The 18,464-nt window shown below is 46.7% G+C and overlaps 2 protein-coding genes across 5 annotated transcripts; one reads left to right on the forward strand and one right to left on the reverse strand.

Annotated features, from left to right (window-relative positions):
- The first annotated feature begins 1,560 nt into the window (after positions 1-1,560).
- On the forward strand, positions 1,561-2,351 carry HEPN1 (hepatocellular carcinoma, down-regulated 1). Its single transcript, XM_054693902.1, is given in 3 exon segments — positions 1,561-1,623; positions 1,814-2,023; positions 2,346-2,351. Coding segments are annotated over 3 exon segments (279 nt in total).
- A 748-nt stretch (positions 2,352-3,099) lies between these two features.
- On the reverse strand, positions 3,100-17,576 carry HEPACAM (hepatic and glial cell adhesion molecule). Of its 4 annotated transcripts, none has more exons than XM_054693176.1 (8): positions 17,538-17,575; positions 16,854-17,402; positions 6,570-6,911; positions 5,560-5,841; positions 5,203-5,302; positions 4,453-4,682; positions 4,239-4,309; positions 3,100-3,402 (listed from the first exon to the last, which is right to left on the reverse strand). In XM_054693176.1, the coding sequence occupies exons 2-8, from the start codon at positions 16,936-16,938 to the stop codon at positions 3,100-3,102; spliced, it is 1,413 nt and encodes a 470-aa protein (XP_054549151.1). In that variant the 5' UTR covers positions 16,939-17,402; positions 17,538-17,575. The 4 variants fall into 4 exon arrangements, with proteins under 4 accessions (XP_054549151.1, XP_054549152.1, XP_054549153.1 ...); XM_054693177.1 differs by having other exon boundaries at positions 16,854-16,959; positions 17,538-17,568; XM_054693178.1 differs by having other exon boundaries at positions 4,609-4,682; positions 16,854-17,576.
- Between the last annotated feature and the right edge of the window lie 888 nt (positions 17,577-18,464).

The following is an 18,464-nucleotide window of genomic DNA, read 5'->3' on the forward strand; positions in this document are numbered from 1 at the left end:
ATAGATTGAATGTGTGTTTGTTTCATTATATTATTTCTCCCTTTATTGGTTTGAAGCTTATACAGATTCCCTCACTCTGTTCTTTAAGATATTTAGCTGAAGTCCCACATATCAGTCACTTTTCACCTATTGCAATCTGATTTTAACCCCTCTACACCAATGAAACTACTTATACCAAGTTGATTAGTGGTCTCCTTGTTGTCAAATTTAATGCACATTTTTGGGGCCTCCCTGGTAGTGTAAGGGGTTAAGTCTCAGCTCTATGAAGCTATACACAGCCACTGCAGCAGGGGTTCGATTCCCGGCCAGGCAGCTAACCCACATGGCACAGCAGACCTCTCCTGACTCATCTGTTGCTCCCCTCAGCAGTGTATTTCAGTCAATTCACCTGTTCTAGTCTCTACTCTGTCTCTGGTAAATCCTCTCACTCACCCTGATTCCCCCCCCCCACCTCTGACCTACACCCCAGCTCTTGTATGCAGAAATAAATAAATCTTTAAAAAAATTTAACATACATTTTAAATTCCTTTTCATATGTGACACCCCCTGCAATCTGGATGTTTCCTCTTTTTAAAACCATATTCCTTTGATTGTATGATACCATTTTCTTCTATATTTGCTCCTCCCCCACTGTTTATGTTTGTGTTAGCCTCCTTGGTGAGGCCCTTTTACCCTATCTTCACACTGATTTCTTCAGCCTTCTTCCCTTTTCACTCTATACACCTCTTAGAATAATCTTACCCACTGCCATGGGCTCAGTGCCCTGAATTCCCCATTGTGTCTTATTATTTCCAAAGTTTTATGCATGCTGCTCCCTCTACTTGGAACATGTGTTCCTTCTTCCTGCCCTCAGCCCCATCTGATCAACTAACTCATCTTTCTAAGACAAAGTTGAGACCTGTTCTCCAAGTTTCCTTTGCTGACAACCCCTAATCTGGGCCTACCTTCCTGTAAGCTTTCAGAGCATTCTGTTTCCACCTCTGTCATTACATTTTCCATGCTATGTCATAATAATCTGGCTTACCTGATTCATCTGTGAGACTGACTTCTGGTCATGGCATAATTATAATTTCCCTAGTGTTGAGCACAGGCCCTGGTCTGTGGTACATTAACAAATGTTTGCTGAATGAATGAAAGAACATGTGAACATGTGAATGGATGAATGAGTGAATGATGATTTTGCAGTGGTAAATTTGGGGTTTGCAAAGAGGGAGAAAAATGGTGAAGAAAGATGGGAAAAAAGAGAAAAGAGACATGGCTAGTGCTTTTAAACTGTTTTGTTCTCCTTGTTCATGTGAAAAAAAAGCTGTCATTTCATTTCATCAAAAGTTTATTGAGCATCCAGTATGTGCCAGGCACTCTGCTAGATGCTGGTAATACAAAGATGAAGATCAAAACAAAACAAAACAAAAACATATCCCACTTCCTTATTTACCCCCCATTTAAGGCAGATTTGGCTTGAGCCTGGGAAGCCGGCCCCTCAGGGATTCAGCACCAGCATATGGCGTGTGGCATGTTCTCCTCACCTAATCTTCACCCTGCCTCTCAAGGCTGACCAGCATGTACCCCTTCTCCAAGCCCTGCATCTCCCACCTGCCTGGGCATTATCTCATTAAGGATGAGGCACTTGGGGGGTTAGGGGACCACTTTTGGCTAACCTAAGGGGAGCTGCAAAGGCACACCTGCTTAGGGGAACCTGGAGAAATGCATAGATGCAGGGACCTGGGAGGGGCATGCTGTCTGGGTTAGGGCGGAGGGTGGGTTGGGAGCAGGGGCCTTGGGAATTGCTCTGTGGGATGGTGTCAGAACTTAGGAGGTGGGGAGAGGACAGGCATACAACGTCCCTCTAGAGGCATGAGGGAGGAGAGGCCAGAACACACAGAGGGCCTCCTCTTTCAGTTGTCTGATTGCCCTCTCTCCTCACACAGTAGGTTATTGTTTCTCCTGCTAACTGCTCAGGAGGCAGTGGGATGGGCATGGCCTGGAGACACAGCAGCCCAGCCTCTCTGCATTTGCTGTTTGTGTGATTAGAGAGCTTGTCCTTTCCCCTCTCTTAGGATCCAAGCATCTGGGAGCATGGCAGGTTGGGGGTACTGAGGACATGCTGGGGAGTAATAAGCCTAACTCACCCCCTACCCCTAATCCCCATTTCTCTGGAGAGTGGAACCTTATGCTCTTACATTTGAAGGAAGCTCAACAACCTTTCCTGGGGATAATGATTGTTTGAAAGGCTTGTTTTGTAAGGAAGTCAGGGAGAAGGTATAGGGGTGAGGAGTTACAAACCACTTCTTCACTAGCTGTAGCTTTCTGGGCCAGAGGAGGGAGTGGAATCCCCTTCTCCACAGGAATAGGGATGGGAGGAATGCCTGGCATGCTACTGAGGAAGGCTTTGGGAGGAGGCCAGGCTGGGAGGCTTGAGTTCTCTGCCCTAGCTAAGTGCCCACCCCTCACCCCCTACTCAGCTGGCAAAGGAATGTATTTGAGTTTCCCCCTCACCAACTGAAAGGTAGACAGTATCAGGTGTGCAGAGAAGGGGACTTCCAGGCACTGCCTGCCCAAGGATTCCTGGTGATGGGAGTAGCCCCTGTGCATGGAGTAACGGGCATCTGACTTCCCCTCAGTTTAGGGCAGTTGTGCGTTTTTGGGTACGTGACCTCTCTAACAAGGGCCTGCCAGAAAAGTGCCCCAGGAACCGGTTAGGAGGCAAGAGAGGTGCGTGAGAAGCATGAGAGCTCCCTGGAAAGGGCAGAGGATAGTCTCAGGAATTAGGTTATTGCTGTTAGTTTTCTTACCACCCTTGGGGGATTGGGCTGGAAATGTAATCATCTATATGGTCCTAAGAGGGCACACCCCATACCCACTGAGAACACAGCCAGTGAACCAAGAGCAAACACCACCGGGCTTCACCACCAGATGGGCTCCCTGCCGCCCCGCTGCGTGCCCCCAACCCCCAAGTGCTCAAGCTCACCCTTGCACACTCGCCAGACCCCCGCTTCCCCGCCGGGGCCACCCCTCGCCGCGGGCCGGCGGTCTGGCTTCCAGGCCCTCCCCGGGCCCAGGGCGCAGAGCGCGGGTGCCTCCCGGGGGTCCCGGGGCCGCTCAGGCGCTGATCTCCACCCTGCCCGTCTCGTCTTGCTCGCGGATCAGGTGCACGCCCGCAGTCCGCAGTGTGCGCGAGGCGCTCCGCGAGCGGTCGGGCGAGCTCGGGGCCCGGGGCGGCGACGTGTGCGTCCGGCCGGTGGCGGGGGAGCGCGCGGGCGAGCGCGGGTAGCGGCGGGCCGAGCGGATGGGCAGGCCCGGCGAGCGGCCGGGGACGGTCGGCGACACGGAGTAAGCGGGAGGGCCAGGCTCTGTCGCGGTGCGAGGCTCCGGGGCGGCGTTGTCCTCGAGCTCGGGGGAGTCCTGCAAAGTCGGGTACCAGCGGAGAGCCCGCTCAGTCTGGAGTGCGCTGGGAAAACCCAGGCGAAGGAGACACCGTCACCTCCACATTCCCAATTCCCAGAAGGCTGCATAGTTCTAGACCTGGTTTTTCTTGCAAGACAAAACACATAGCCCCGTGCCGAGCACGAGAGGGGTGCTCAGTCCATGCTGACATGCATTAGCCGGAGTGCAGAGGCACCCCCTTTCTCCTCTCTCCTCCTCTCTTGGACAGCCTGGGATAAATTGGCTGTGGAATAGGGGTGAAATCACTGGGTTGGTGTTCAAAGACCTGATTGGAAGACTGGATCTGCTATTTATTTATTTGTTGATCCTGGGAAGGACCTTAAGTCTCTGTAAACCTTATTTTTCTAATTTCTTTTTAGAAATTCTTTTTTAAAAAAAGATTTATTTATTTATTTATGCATACAAGAGCTGGGGGACAGGCCAGAGAGGCGGGGAGTGAGAGGATTCACCAGAGATAGAGTGGGGGAAACAGAACAGGCAGATTGACTGAAATACACTGCTGAGGGAAGCAGCAGGTGAGACAGGAGAGGTCTGCTGCACCATGTGGGTAGCTCCCTGGCTGGCCTGGGATTGAACTCGCGCTGCAGAGGCTGCGGATTGCGTCATAGTGCGGTGCTTAACCCCCTGCGCCACCAGGGAGCTCCTTATTTTTCTAATTTCTAAAGTACGAATGTCACAAATACTTCTCAGGGTTAGTCTAAGTACTCTAAGGGATATCCCCACTCTAAGGGTATAGCAGGTGGTAGGGTCCATTGAGTGTTGGGGGTGGAAGTGCCCAGCTCAGAGTCACTCACCTTGTCCTTCAGGATATAGAGTGCCATGGGGTTCTTGCGCTCCTGCTCTCCACTTCTGGGTAGGGTGTCTGCTGCACAGGGCAAAGAATGGGGTGGCTGGCCCAGGTACAGATTCCTTTCTACCAGCCAGTACCTACACTCTTTGCTCCCCAAGTGGCCAGTCGAGGCCCCACCACAACCTCCACCAAAGGATCCGGAATACCTGGGGTCCTACCTTGGCCGCACCTCTCCCTGCTCTGCAGTCTTCGTGCAGTTGGTGGAGGAAGGGGCCCCGCAGAGCTGGTTTTCTTGTCGCCCAGTTCTGCCTTTTCCCAGCAGCCCACTGATCTGAGTGGCGATGGGAAGGGTGAGTGGGCGGCTGGGAGCTCACCTTCTGGTTTCAGGTGGTCATCATTCTGATCCATATATTCCAGGGAGTTTTGCTTCTCCAGCTTCCTCTTCTTCCTGCATATCAACCCAGCATCCATGAACAGAGTTATGGAGCGTGAGCAGAGGGAGGTCAGGGGATGGGCACAGGGGGACCTGATGGCAGTAAGAGGCCTTGTCATAGGAAGATGAACTCCAAGAGATGGAGGTGGGAGGGTGTCCCAGAGCTTTGGAATGAGTCACATCTAGGTTCTTGACCTGAGTGTCTCTAGCACCATAATTTAACCAATCTGAGTCTTGGTGTCACTGTCTGTAAATTGCCGATTACAATTCGAAAGGTAGCATGCTAACCACAGCCACAGTGCTGGGCCCCAGAAGGTGCCCTGCCAGTGAAACAATTATTAGTGGTACTGGGGTCATCAGGGGTTGTGTGCGCAGGATGTGGTTCCATACACAACACACACAATGGTGAGACAGATGTCCTGGGAAGAGGCGCAGGGCCCTGGGAGGAAAGGCATTTGGAGAGATTAAGAAAAGAACTTTGGGTCGGAATGGATTGAAGATGTAGGATGCCCAGGGAATGAACTTGGAGCACTACCTAGATTTTTTGGAGGGTTTCCAGCAGGCACAGACTGTCACCAAGGTCACAAGGAGGAAGATACCTCCTGTGGACAAGATGATGTAGAGGGAGCTTCTTCCTAGAAAGAGGGGGAGAGGCAGAGAGATGGGAGAGACTTTGGAGGGGGCCACAGGTGTGGTGAGAAAAGCTTTCTGCAGTGGAAGGAAGACAAAAGGAGTCCCAGCCACCAGGGCTGTGGAATTTCAGAGCTTGGCCATTCTCTTTGCCCCCACCCCCAACCCTGCATGGGCACTCTGTCTGGAATGTCCTTAGTTCCTTATGGACACTTGCCTCTCAGTGTTTCGAGTCCCAGGGAGGGCAGTCAGGGAGACTCACTGTACACGGTGATCTTGATGGGCAGGCTGCGGCCCTGGCTGATGGGGTTCTCCACCACACAGCTATACAGGTCATCGTCGTCCATGAGCACGCGGGTGATGGTGAGCACCTTTTGGTCAGGGGACAGGAGCATCCTCGAGTCATTGAGGAGGGGCTTGCCATCCTTTAGCCAGGTGTAGCTGGGCTTGGTGCCGTTCTCATGGGAGCAGTTCAGGGTGAAGGCCTCGCTGAGCTCCAGCACCGTGGTCGAAGCCACTAACACCTGCGGCCTTGAGATGGGCACTGAGCCCCAGGAGTGCAGGAGCATGTGAGTCATGGACCAAAACACTTCTCTTTTCCCTTCCCCTTCTCAAATCCCTGCCTTCCAACATCCCACCACTCAATTTGTCATCTGGGAAGACCCTTCAGGGATCATCAGTCCAGTCCTTCATCCCCACCCTCTCCATCCATCCACCCATTTATCCTCTCGTTTATTTACCAACTATTTATTGAGCACCTACTAAATGGGGGAGAGGAGATAATGCTGTATAAGACAGCCATGGTTCCTGCTCTCATGGACCTTCCCTTCTCTTTTTCCTAAGTACCTTCCCAAGATGTCTTAAGTTGACCCAGCCCGAAGCATATTTTTGTTGGGCTAAGCCTAGTTTCAATTGTCTTCTGGGCTTAAAGGTTGGTTCTAGCACTTACTAGCTATGTGACTTTGGGCAAATTAGCCACTTTGTATCTCAATTTCCTCATCTGCTAGATGGGTCTACTTCTCTACACCCAGAGAAGTATAAGCATTAAATGATTCAACACAAGCAAAGAATACTTATTTTCTGATACAAGGTAAGCTCTCTGTCCACGATAGCTGTGCCAATCTTCTGTGCCAACTTCTAACGCCTAATTGGCTCACTCTCAGCTCCCCAGCCTTTGTGTTGGATTCCCCTTTACCCCTGAGTGTAGCTATGGGCAGATCCTGCCTGGATTCCAGTCCCCATGCCATGTCCTTTCCCTCCAGAGTGCTTTACCATCTACAGTGAGGTTGATGGTTTTCTCTCCGGTGAAGGTGTCATCAGTGATGGAGATCTCAACCTCATAGGTACCCTCATCAGCCAGCTGCAGGTCGCTGAGAAGCAGGGAGCCATTTTCGAAGAGGCGGATGCGGTCTCGATAGTCAGGCCGCAGGGTGCCAATGACTTCCGTGCCGATGGACTGCACCACAGTCACCGGTTTGTCCCGCTTCAGCTGCCATTTCACCACAGGCTTGTCACTGCTGGTGCTGCTGTACTGCACGGAGAGCAGGGCTGACTTCCCCACTGTGCCACGGATCAGGCGCACTGGGCTGGTGATGTTCACTGCCTCCAGGGGCTCTGTGGACAGAGGCCCATGGGGAGAAGGCAGCATCAGGCCCTTGGCTCCTGACCCCACTGTGAGCCCTCTGACCCTTCCATGCCTCACCTTCTGGGTCTTTCCTTTCCTGTCCATCCTGGATTCTTACCCTGTGGTGCCATCTTCTCCTCCACTATAGCTCTGTGCCCCTCTGCGCCTTCATCACAAGGATTGTTACCTTCAATACTTCTTCTATTTGTCCCTCTACCTCTGACAGTTTTACCCATTGCCTTCCTCTTGAAGAAGATTCCAGCAATCCACACCCTGTGTGCTCCATTATTAGAAATATTTATTGAGCAGAGTCCGAATGTCCAGCTCTCTTCTACATCCTTGTGTTGCATCAATGAGCAAAACAGACAAACATCCTTTGGCAAGCAGTGTATGGGTCATTAGAACTCAGGGTGAATCTGTCACATGTTCTTCTTGATTGAGGTTGGGAGGGTGGGGAGGGTGGAGAAAGAGTGGGAACGTAGACTTAGGAAGGAAGGAGTATATCATAAGGCCGTGCCAATAAAGGGGAAATTTAGGGCCCTGCCTGAAGACAGAGCCATCAGCCCACTTCCCAGTCATACCAGTGTCTTCCTTATCTTGCCCTAGGCCTGCCCAGTGCAGAAGGGTCCTGCAATTGGGGAGATGGTTTTGGAAATTCACCCAAATTCCAGCTCAGCTCGCCTGCCCTACAGAAGAGGAATTGGGATGGGTAGAACAAAGGTTGGACTCAGAAGGTCTTCTGAGACTGGGATCTACGACTCACAGGCTCTGCAGGTTTCAACAAATCAACTTTCTAGGCTTCAATCTTCTCATTCAGAAAATAGCAGTAATAAGAGCAACTGCCTTAGCCAGGTCACAGGATGGCCAACACAATGTCCAAGTCAGTTATTGTGTAGGGGAGAGATCATGAGATCAAACATCAGAGATTTGTGCCCTATTGTTGGCTGACGACCTAGGAAAAATTGCTTATTTATTTGGGGCACCCATTCCCCACAGGAAAATGAGTGGTAATCCAGATGGCCTCACTGATTTGCTTCAGCCCTGTAATTCTGGGATCTTATCATCTTGTTCAATGGCTGCTCTACCCGGAGAAACACCTCACATTTCAGATATCTCTTCAATGCTTTGAGGCCTGAGTAGATGCTTTTCATTCATGTCGCCTTGTATAGCAATACAACCACCCACAGGAGGGTCTCCTGGAGAGGTGTTGGTTGGAGACAGGGTTGAATTTAGCTGAATGGGCACTTTCATTTCAGGTTGTGGGTCCCTTGCTCCTTTACCTGCCTCCAACCCCTGCACTTTCTTTTGACTGTCATTTCCTCTGAAATTCCCCCTCCATCTTTCTCACCCAATTTCCCACTTGGCTGCTGCTGCAGTTTAGAGTTGAGGAAGCTGAGCTACACCTCCCCATTCCTTATGCCTCTCCTCCATGTAGATGACCCAGACCAAACCTGGACGCCTGGGTCCATCCCCTCCACCCATGCTCTCTATGCCATGGATGGCAGCCAAAGCCCTTTTTATCTGAAAGGAGACAACTTATTAAAAAGGTTAGTTGTGTAGAGCAAAGCAAATTCAGTCTATTAAACATCTCCAATCCATCTTGGGGACAAGTTCTTTTTAAAGTATTGATCTCCTGGGCCTCCCTGGTGGCACAAGGGTATAAGCACTGTACTATGAAGCAATCCACAGCCTCTGCAGCATGAGTTCAATCCCCAGCCGGCCAGGGAGAAACCCATATGGCGCAGCAGACCTCTCCTGTCTTGCCCGCTGCTCCCCTCAGCAGTATATTACACTCAGTCTGCCTGTTCTGCTCCCCACTCTGTCTCTGGTGAATCCTCTCACTCCCTGCATCTCTGGCCTGTACCCCAGCTCTTGTATGCATAAATAAATAAATCTTTAAAAAAAATAAAGTATTGATCTCCTTATCTTTGGAAGTGGTCAAGAAAGGCCAGTTAACGATTCTTTCACTTCTCTGTGCCTTGAGGTGGTGGGACAAGATCATCTCCCAGGGCCTTCTGAACTCTAAAATTCTATGATCCATCACATTCCAGGTATGACAGAATCATAAAAGCTGAAATATGAAAATAACTACTCCAATGATTAAAGCTGCAATATATATGGATATTATATACTCTATATTGAGGGGGATCAATAATTTTAAAATATTTTTTACTAAAGATATTTTCATTCTCACAGAACCTTATGTAAAAATGAAAAGAAATGAAATCTAGTTCTAGCACTTCTGCTTTGATAGAAGAGGCAGAGGGGACCAGGGTCTGCCCCTACCCCCTAAACTTGGGAAGTTACCAGCAATCCCTACAGCTCTGTGTATGAAACTGAAATCCATTTGAACATGTGATCATTAATGATTCTTCCAATCCTTAGTTTCTGTGATTATTTAGGTAACGTTTTCTACTTATTAACTGCCCAGAATTGGCTTGATTTAGAAAAGCAAGCTTTCAAATTTCCCTGAGGAGCAAATAGGCTTTGATATGTGTGACTTGAAAAAAATCATTGTGCTTCATTTAAGGCCATGCTGGTGATGGTCAAGGAGTTGGGGAACATGTACCCACCTTGCTCAGGACCAGTCCAAACTGGTGGGTTATGCACATGCAGTTCCTCTTGTAGTGTAGGTAAAAGGTATCAGGCTTTTCTGCCCCCCACCATTAGGATAGATGAGGGAACCTTGTGGTCCTGAATGCATGCCTGATGGTGGGCACCTGAAGTGGGTACACCTGGGCTGAGAGACTGGACTTTATAGGGTGGCGTCACGGGGACGCCAGCAGAAGCCGAAAGAGAAGCTGAGAGAGAAGCCGAGAGAGAAGCAAAGAAGCAGAAGCAGAGATCACCGGAGAGCCCAGATAGAGTGAGGATTTGCTGGGGGCTGGGAGGCCTGCCAGCCTCCCGGCCCCCCAGCACCCTTGCCTGCTGTGTACCGGGTAAATCCCAATAAAAGACCTGCAAAAAACCACTGAGGACACTGACTCTTCCTTTACCCAGTCTGCTGGATCATAGAAAACCTGCCCCATGTCCCATCCTGAACCCTACACTCATGCAAAGCTTTCTTGGGATTCAGCAAATCCGTATATTAACTGCAAGCACCAAATTTTGAGGGTTCTCATCTTTCTTCTGTGAGGCTGGACAGTGACTGTCCCAGCCCCCAGCAGAAGTACTCGCCCTTTTGTCTTCCTTGATCCTCGAGATTCCCTTGTGTCTAATTTCTTTCATCCAATACAGGGTCTATGTCTTTCCCCCATGAAGTCTGCTCTTTCTGCCAATTTACACTTGACCTATTTGGATAAAAACATTGGAGAAGCTACAGCATATGGATTACCCAGGCCTTGTCTTCCTCTAGGTGGGCATCCTCCTCATGCCCGTGAATTCAGGGATGCTCATGAGTCACAGGGATGTATATATATGTGTGTTCAGATGTGAATAAAGCAGTCTTTTTCAGAAGCTGACAAAGAGAGCATTTAGCTGAACAAACACTGTTTCCTAAAACTCTAGCCAAAATTAGAGTTGGTATTAAGTTCAGGGTTCCACAACTTTCACGGGACACAGAGACCTGGGCCAGGTGCCAGCACAGGACACAGAAATGAGGAAATGGCTAACGACAATGATCCACAGTGGAAATAAAAGGGACCAGGACTATTCAACCTTGAGAAGTGATTAACTTAATCGTTGTCCCAGAGTCTCGGAGGCATCATTATGTAGAATGTCTCTGTTCCCCCCCGGAGGCCGGGCAAAAGGAAATTGACATCTCAGCAAGATGTACCTGTCAACTTAAACAATGCCATACTGGGTCAGGTGGGTGGCTCCTTGTCAATTAGGATTTTGACCTGCTGTGACATAAGGAATGTCAAGCTTGACAGTATGAGAATATTTTTCATCTTATATGAAAGTCTAAGAATGTACCTGTCAATAGCCTTGGTTCCCTTAATAGTTTCTTCCTTTAAAGAAACCATCACCTACTCATTTTTGTGTTCCTTTTTGGGCAAGTGTTTCCTTTACCTTAAATTTCCCTTTTGAAAGTGTCAGTGAGGTTGTATAATTGTGTTTTTTAGGATTTGGTCTATCTACACCTATTTACATTCTCCAACACTATGGACTGCAATTACATCTCTTCTTATCTGAAGGGTTCTTTGTTTTGCTTGGATCTGTCTCTACCAGGAAGTCCCTCAATCCCCTTGGCCATCATAGTTACCCTTCCCTGGACTTTCACCAACTATATATCCTTTTTGAGGTGTGGTGACCAGAACTGCATACAATAATTCAAGTGCAGCAGACAGCTCAGTTTTCTGAAAGGAAAAAATATTTTTCTCTACTTTTTGTTTTTAATATCCAACTAATGAACGATGCTGTAAGAAAACACCCCCATATACATAGGCACCCCACCTCTGCTCCTATTGTATAGGAGCATCACTGATTGTTGGGGCTACTGTTTCTCATTCTTATATTGTCATTCTATTAAGCCCCACAAGGACCAATAATGTGTGAAATCATTTTAAGTATTCATTACCCAGGAATATGGGAGAAAAGCAGGAAAAAAAAAGTTGTGAAGAAGGCTCTTAGGATCCAGGAATAGAGGGGATTGGGTAGCCATTAAATCTGTATCTAAAATGTGATGTTCAGTAATGAATACAAAATTAATAGGTATCAAGATGGTACACAGGCATTCAACATGTTTATGGGTTGGAAAATCATTAAGCTGTCAATTGTCCCAAGCTGATTTATAGCTTTAATATATTACCAATCAAAATCTCAAGAGGTTTACTTTGCTATATTGGCACAAGCATAGACAAATAGGTCAGTGGAACAGAATAGAGACAGCAAAACCAGATTTATATATAACTCGACTTTGACAATGGGGAGAATAGCACTGCCTTGGGGATAGGATTTCTTCCAACAAATAGAACTGGGCAGTGAAAAAAATGATTTTTGACCCTTACTCTAAACTTCACACAAATATCAAATTTAGATCGATTGTATATCTAAATGTGAAAGGTAAAACAAAAACATTTCAAGGGCCTCCCTGGTGGCACAGGCGGTTGAGTGCAGCACTGTGAAGCTGTCTGCAGCCTCTGCAGTGCCAGTTCGATCCCCGGCTGGCCAGGGAGAAACCTATGTGGCACAGCAGACCTCTCCTGTCTTGCCCGCTGCTCCCCTCAGCAGTGTATTTCAGTCAGTCTGCCTGTTCTGTTCCCCTCTCTGTCTCTTATGGATCCTCTTACCCCCTGCATCTCTGGCCTGTACCCCAGCTCTTGTATACATAAATAAATACATCTTTAAAAAAAGAAAAGAAAGAAAATGGGCACAAGACCCAGAACAGTTACTTTATAAAAAACGACATCCAAATGACTGATAAAGAATGGAAAACAGCTCAACTTCATTAACAGCCACAGAGATGCAATTTTAAAAGCTAATTTGATGCCACATCATACCCCATGAGGATGCCTAAGATGAAAAAGAAAACATAATTGTGAAGATAGGGAGCATTGGAACTCTCATACACTGCTAGTGGGAGTGCAAATTGATATAACCACTTTTATTTTTTTTTTTTTTTTTTTTTTGTCTCCAAAGGGCATAGTGTTTTTTTTTTTTTCTTTCCCCCTTTTTATTGAGGTAACATTGTACAATTTCTCACGTCAGGGATAGTATATATCACACCATTCCCACCACCAAATGTCCAGCCACTGTCCACTACCTACTATTCACTGATATAACCACTTTTAAAGACTATTTGGACAGATCTACTAAAACTAACCATGCATATATAACTCAGCAATTCTCTTAGACAAAGGAAATGACAATGTTGTCCACCAATTGACATGTACCAGAATGTTGGACGATTCTATTCATAAAGCTCCAAACTGGAAGTAACCAACATGTCTATCAAAGTTGAACAGATAAATAAACTCTGTTATATTGGTAAAATGGAATAGTATCCAGCAATGAGACCAGACAAACTATAATTTCACACCATGGATGAATCTTACAAACTTGGCATTCAGTGAAAGAAGTCATACACAAAAGGATGCATAAGTATGATTCCATTTATATAAAGTTCAGGGCCTCCCTGGTGCCACAAGGGGCTAAACACAGCACTATGAAGCAATCCACAGCCTCTGCAGCATGAGTTCGATCCCCGGCTGGCCAGAAAGGAACCCACATGGCGAGGCAGACCTCTCCTGTCTTGTCTGCGGCTCCCCTCAGCATTGTATTTCAGTCTGTCTGCCTGTTCTGTTCCCCACTCTGTCTCTGGTGGATCCTCTCACCCCCCGCATCTCTGACCTGTACCCCAGCTCTTGTATGCATAAATGAATAAATCTTTAAAAAAAAAAGTTCAAAGACATGCAACATTAACCTATGTTAGAAATTAGGATACTACTGTATCCCTGGGGGGAGGGCAATAGTAACTGAATTAGTAAGGGGATGCTGCTTCTGGGTGCTGAGATGTTCTATTTCTTGATCTTGAAGGCTGATTATTAGGTTTTGCTTCCATCTTAAAGATTCATTAAACTATATCCTTATATGAAATGCATTTTCCTATATGTAAACTTCAGTTACAATAGAAAAAATCAGCACCTACAATGTGAAGGTGATCTTAAGGCTAAAAGGCTAGAACTCAAGGAAGGACCTTCTTCCTTTTGGGCCTTGGAGGATGGAACAATTCTAGGATCCCAGGGAATAAAGTCTTGCAAGCCAGATTATCTAGATTTCCAGCACACTAGTTTATATCTGTAAGCTAACATCCTAGCTTCTAGAAAAGCCTTATTTGAGTCTTTTAGGAGTTGGGCTGTAATGAATTTCAGAAGGCCTCATTTATTTGTTTAAACTAGGAACAGGGCATTAAAGACTGAATGTGTTGGTTGCCTAAGGATAGCTCAGTGGTTGATACCATAAACACAAAGGATTCAAGCAAATCTTGGTTTTCAGACCCTCTATTTGTGTCAGTCTTTAAAACTACACTTCCCAGCCTCCCTTGCACCAAGATATGGACTTATACTGAGTTTTAGTCAGTAGAACCAGTGGTGTGAATAGTACCACTCAGAGGCCTATTTTAGACAAACCTCCATCCAGCATTTCTTTCTTTTTAAATTCTCTACTTGAAAGAAATGAAGTGACCATATCACCTGTTACACATGTCAAAGTTGATAAAGCTCCATCATCTTGGTCCTAAAGAACTTCATGGGGCAGAGTCCTTCATCTCGGGCCTTGTCTGGAACTGCACTGAATGATCATGTCGTAAAAGATTTTGGGATTTATTTGTCACAGAAACTGGCATTTTCCAAACTAATATATTGAGGATGGCAGAAAGTCCTTATAGACTCTCAGCTCTTTATGGGTCTTGAGCCCACAGAAATACAATGGTCTGACCCTGCATTGATGTCTCTCCTGTCACAGGTCATTCCTTATTTTACTGTTATTATTTTTGTGTAGAAGAACTGGAGTGTACACCAGAGGTGCAGGACGTGAGAGGATTCACCAGAGACAGAGTGGGGAGCAGAACAGGCGGATCTACTGAAATACACTGCTGAGGGGAGCAGCGAGGAGACCCGAGAGGTCTGCTGTGCCAGGTGGGTCAGCTCCCTGGCTGGGAATTAAACTCAAGCTGTAGTGGTGATAGCGCTGAGACTTCCTATCCCTAAGCCATCAGGGAGGCTCCCATCCCTTATTATTGTTAATTTTATTAACATAAAATTTTTTTCCTTGCTGTATTAATTAAGTTACATTTTCTCACACAGACTATTCTTTGTCACCTTTGGTTTTTGCCTACTCGATCTGACTGACGAGCTCTTTCTATACTTTTTTCCTTAACATTTTATGACCTGAAAGAATTTAGGTCTGTATATTTCATTGTGCACATACTATTCACAGTTCATTGTCTCCAAAACCTCATTGTCCATTACTTCCTCAACTCGTAGTTTCCACTGAGACTGCCTTCCCCAGGGTTAATAGTAACCTTTTCATGCCAGACCCAATGGACTTCTTTGGTTCTTATTATACTGGCCCTCTTTGATACACGTGATGCTGGTTCTCTGGGAAACTCCCAACCCCCCTGACTGTCTGGACCACAGTTTTCTAGTTCTCCCATCTGTCTGACTGTTCCTTCTTGGTCTACCCAATGGGCTTCTGTATGCCCCTGCTCCCACCCCCCTCATTTTTCTCTGCAGATCTTGGGGTTGCTCAGTGTTCCATTTGCAACTCATTTATTTTCCCTGTTATTATCTGTCCTCCTTGTTTAAAATCTCACCTTCTGGTTATAGCTTCCACCTATCTCTCTCCTGTTCTGCCCTTTCTCCTTCCACCTGTGGCCTCGTTACCATTTCCCCATGTTGTTCCATTGGCATTTCAGTCTCAACATGCACTACACTAAGCATCACAGAAACCTCACCTCCTTCTCTGAAGGCTCCACTTCCTAAAAGTCATTAGGTCCTGACTTTCCCTCCAAAACATTATTTCAACATGCCTTATGCTCTCTTCTAATTATAACTCTGTTTTTTCTCTTCTGGAGTATTATAATAACTGTATTATACTCATATTTTGAAGTTGTAACCCCTAGTACATCAGGATGTGAACTTATTTGGCAAAAGGATCATTGAAAATGTAGTAAACTAAGATCTTGCTGGAGCAGAATGGGCCCCTAATCTAAGGGGACATATGGACACACACACACACACACACACACACACACACACACACCTACCATGTAAGGACTGAAGTTATGCTGCCAGAAGCTAAGGATCACCGACAAGCTAATAGGTCCAGATACTTCCCTAGAACCTTCAGAGGGATCATCACCTGGCTAACACATTGATCTCAAAGTTCTAGCTTCCAGAAGCATTAGTCAAAATATTTCTGTTAAGTCATCCAGTTTGTGGTTCTTTGTTATAATAGCCCTGGCAAACAGAGTTTCTTATTTTGCTTGCCCCCCCACTGTCTACAGATTATATTCCAGTTTCCTTAGTACGGTTTATAAAGCTCTTGCCTAACTCACAACTTCTTTTCTAGCAAGGGTGAGCCGCTGGAAACTTGAAACACAGAAGGCTATTTCAAGCTGTTAGTCTTTGCCCATTTTCCCAACTATAATGCCCACTCCCACATCTACATATTTTCCCCATCTTTTAAAATTTAGTGCAGACATTCCCAGGAAACCTCCTCTGATATCCCTCCATCCCCACCCTGCACAACCAGCACGAGCTTCCTGGATAGGGAAGGTGACCTCTTTTTGATCCTGGGCATATCTGGCTCACTGCACTGTCTGTCTTTTATGAAAATGATCTCTGTATCTGCCCCATTAAATTGTTAATTCTTAGGCTCTTGGAATTGTGAGTGTGGTGTGTGTGTGTGTGGTATGCATGCACATAAGTGTATTTAAAAATAAGATCGATTCTCCAAGGAGTTGGTAGGGGGCAGTACAGGAAGAAGGTGTCAATGGCGTGGGGCGAGTTATGGAAAGGTTGGTGTTACTCATCAAAATCAGGAGGCTCATTATCTCAAAAGCTTCTTTCATCTCCCTTGCTATTTTATAGAGAAGCCAGGGTGGGGGGTTGGGGAGGCACGAAAGCAAGATTTCTCCCACCCGTCCAAGCCCCACCACCATCCCTTGGAAAGAATGCTGGACGGGCCCACGCCAAGCAGACATCCCATAAGAAATGGCTCGTTGCCTTCCATCGAATGTACTCAATGCTGTGGGAGCTCCAAAGTCATGCAGCCTTTTGGGGGAGGGGGAAGGGGCCAGGCGGGAGGCACACAGAATGAAGAAATACATTCAGCACTAATGCCTGAATTCACTGAGATGCTTCCCACGGCAGCTGAGCTCTCCCCTCCTCCCATCCCAACGGCATTCTGGCCCTCAGCTCCCCCCTCCCTCTCCTTTGAAAGCCCCAGGTCCCTTCTCTAGACCCTTTCCTACCCTTCTGGTCTCCTACCTGTCTGGATCAGAAGAAGGTAGACAAAAGGAGCGAGGTGCAGGGCACTGAAGGCTCTGGATAGGGCTCCCCTTTCTCTCTTCATTTTGGGTGGCGTTCTCCAGCTCTGGTGCAGACAATTAGCATGATTTCTCCACTCTGGGCACGTCCCTTTGTACCACTCGGAGTTTCTCTGCCCGAACACAACCCTGCCAACTTCCCTCTGAATACACAGAGCTCTGTGTGTTGCTTGACTTGTTCTTTCCTCTCTTTCAGACCTGGCATTTTCTAATTTCAAAGTCCTACATCCCTAGTTCAGAAGGGGGTGTCCGCTCAGGAGATAATCTCCAATGCAGGTTCCAATCCAGTGGGTCCCAGAGGTCCAGCAGTTCTTCCGCTGTCTGCGCTGAACCCCACTACCAGGGGGAGATGATGATTTGGGCTTAATGAGGGGGCTGGGCTGGGATGCACACTACACAGGACCTTGTGTCCCAACCTTTTCTGTTGCCACCTCTCCCTCCTTGTTCCTGAGGAGGAGGGTGTGTGCCAAGCACAAGTCTCCAATGAGCTCTGAAAAGGGAGGGAGAGGAGCTTTTAAAAAGCTGGGATTGAGAGGCTGTCCAGAGAACTTCTGAAGAACTGAAAATCCCCTGTTCCACCCCAAAAGAAGATTGGAAAATGGCTTGAATTCTATTTTTTTCACACCTGTTCTGGTCCTGCTTGGAATTCTCTCTTCTTTCATAGAATCACATAGATGCTGGAGCCTTCTTTCCAGATGCCACTGTGTTCATTCCCCTGCCTCCAACCAGTTTTCTAGAACATGTCAGAGCAAAGATGAAGGTAATTTCCTAACAGCCAGCATTCTGGGGTTCTGTTACCAGTTTCACAGCCTCTCCATCTGCTCTTGTCTCAAGGCTTTGATGAGGAGAAAAAACCCTAGCCCTATCCTGACCCCTGATTAATGTGTCCACATCTTCTCACAATGGTTGTCAGGGAAATATCCGCTTACTAACTGTGTGCTTTTGGGACAGACTCATAACCTCTGTGAGTCTCTTGATTTCACATCTGTGAAATGGGGGCAACATTAGGTAATTACTGGGATGACTGATGAAAGTTTAGTACAGCACAGTACCTAGCATATTTTTTGTTACAAAGATGACATTTTAAATTAAAAAAATATAAATTAATATAATTTTCTGATTTCTTATTTATTTATATTTGTTATTGAAGTACCATTATTTTATATCCTTGCTACTGTTTTTACAGTATAGGGTTTCTTCCCCTCAGGTATAGTCACCACAGCCCTTCTTCTACCAAAGCACCCATAGTCCTCTACCACAGGCCATTGTGCTCTCCCCCTATTCTTCCTCTCTGAAAGCCTAAGATCAATGGTCAGTTATCAAGGGTTGGTTTTAGAGTTTGCCCTTTTCTGACCCTTTGTTTGGTTTCTCTATGTCCCACATATAAGTCACACAATTTGGTATTTATCATTTTCTTTTGGCTTATTTTACTTAGCACACTCCCTTCTAGCTCTATGCAGGTTGCTACAAATGGCATGAGTTTACCTTTTTGATTGCTGTGTAGTATTCCATTATGCATGTCCACCTCATATGCACTTGTCTGATATTAAGC

Source organism: Talpa occidentalis, unplaced genomic scaffold (assembly GCF_014898055.3).
Source record: "Talpa occidentalis isolate TD23 unplaced genomic scaffold, MPIMG_talOcc4v2.1 talOcc4.12, whole genome shotgun sequence".
Taxonomy (NCBI): domain Eukaryota; kingdom Metazoa; phylum Chordata; class Mammalia; order Eulipotyphla; family Talpidae; genus Talpa; species Talpa occidentalis.

Excerpts from the sequence above, each read along its gene's own strand:
- HEPACAM (XM_054693175.1), bottom strand. The coding sequence starts at position 16,938 with ATGAAGAGAGAAAGGGGAGCCCTATCCAGAGCCTTCAGTGCCCTGCAC. Across the intron at positions 6,912-16,853 it reads CCTTCTTCTGATCCAGACAG|AGCCCCTGGAGGCAGTGAAC; the intron begins GTAGGAGACCAG and ends CTCTGTCCACAG. Across the intron at positions 5,842-6,569 it reads CATCAACCTCACTGTAGATG|TGCCCATCTCAAGGCCGCAG; the intron begins GTAAAGCACTCT and ends CCTGGGGCTCAG.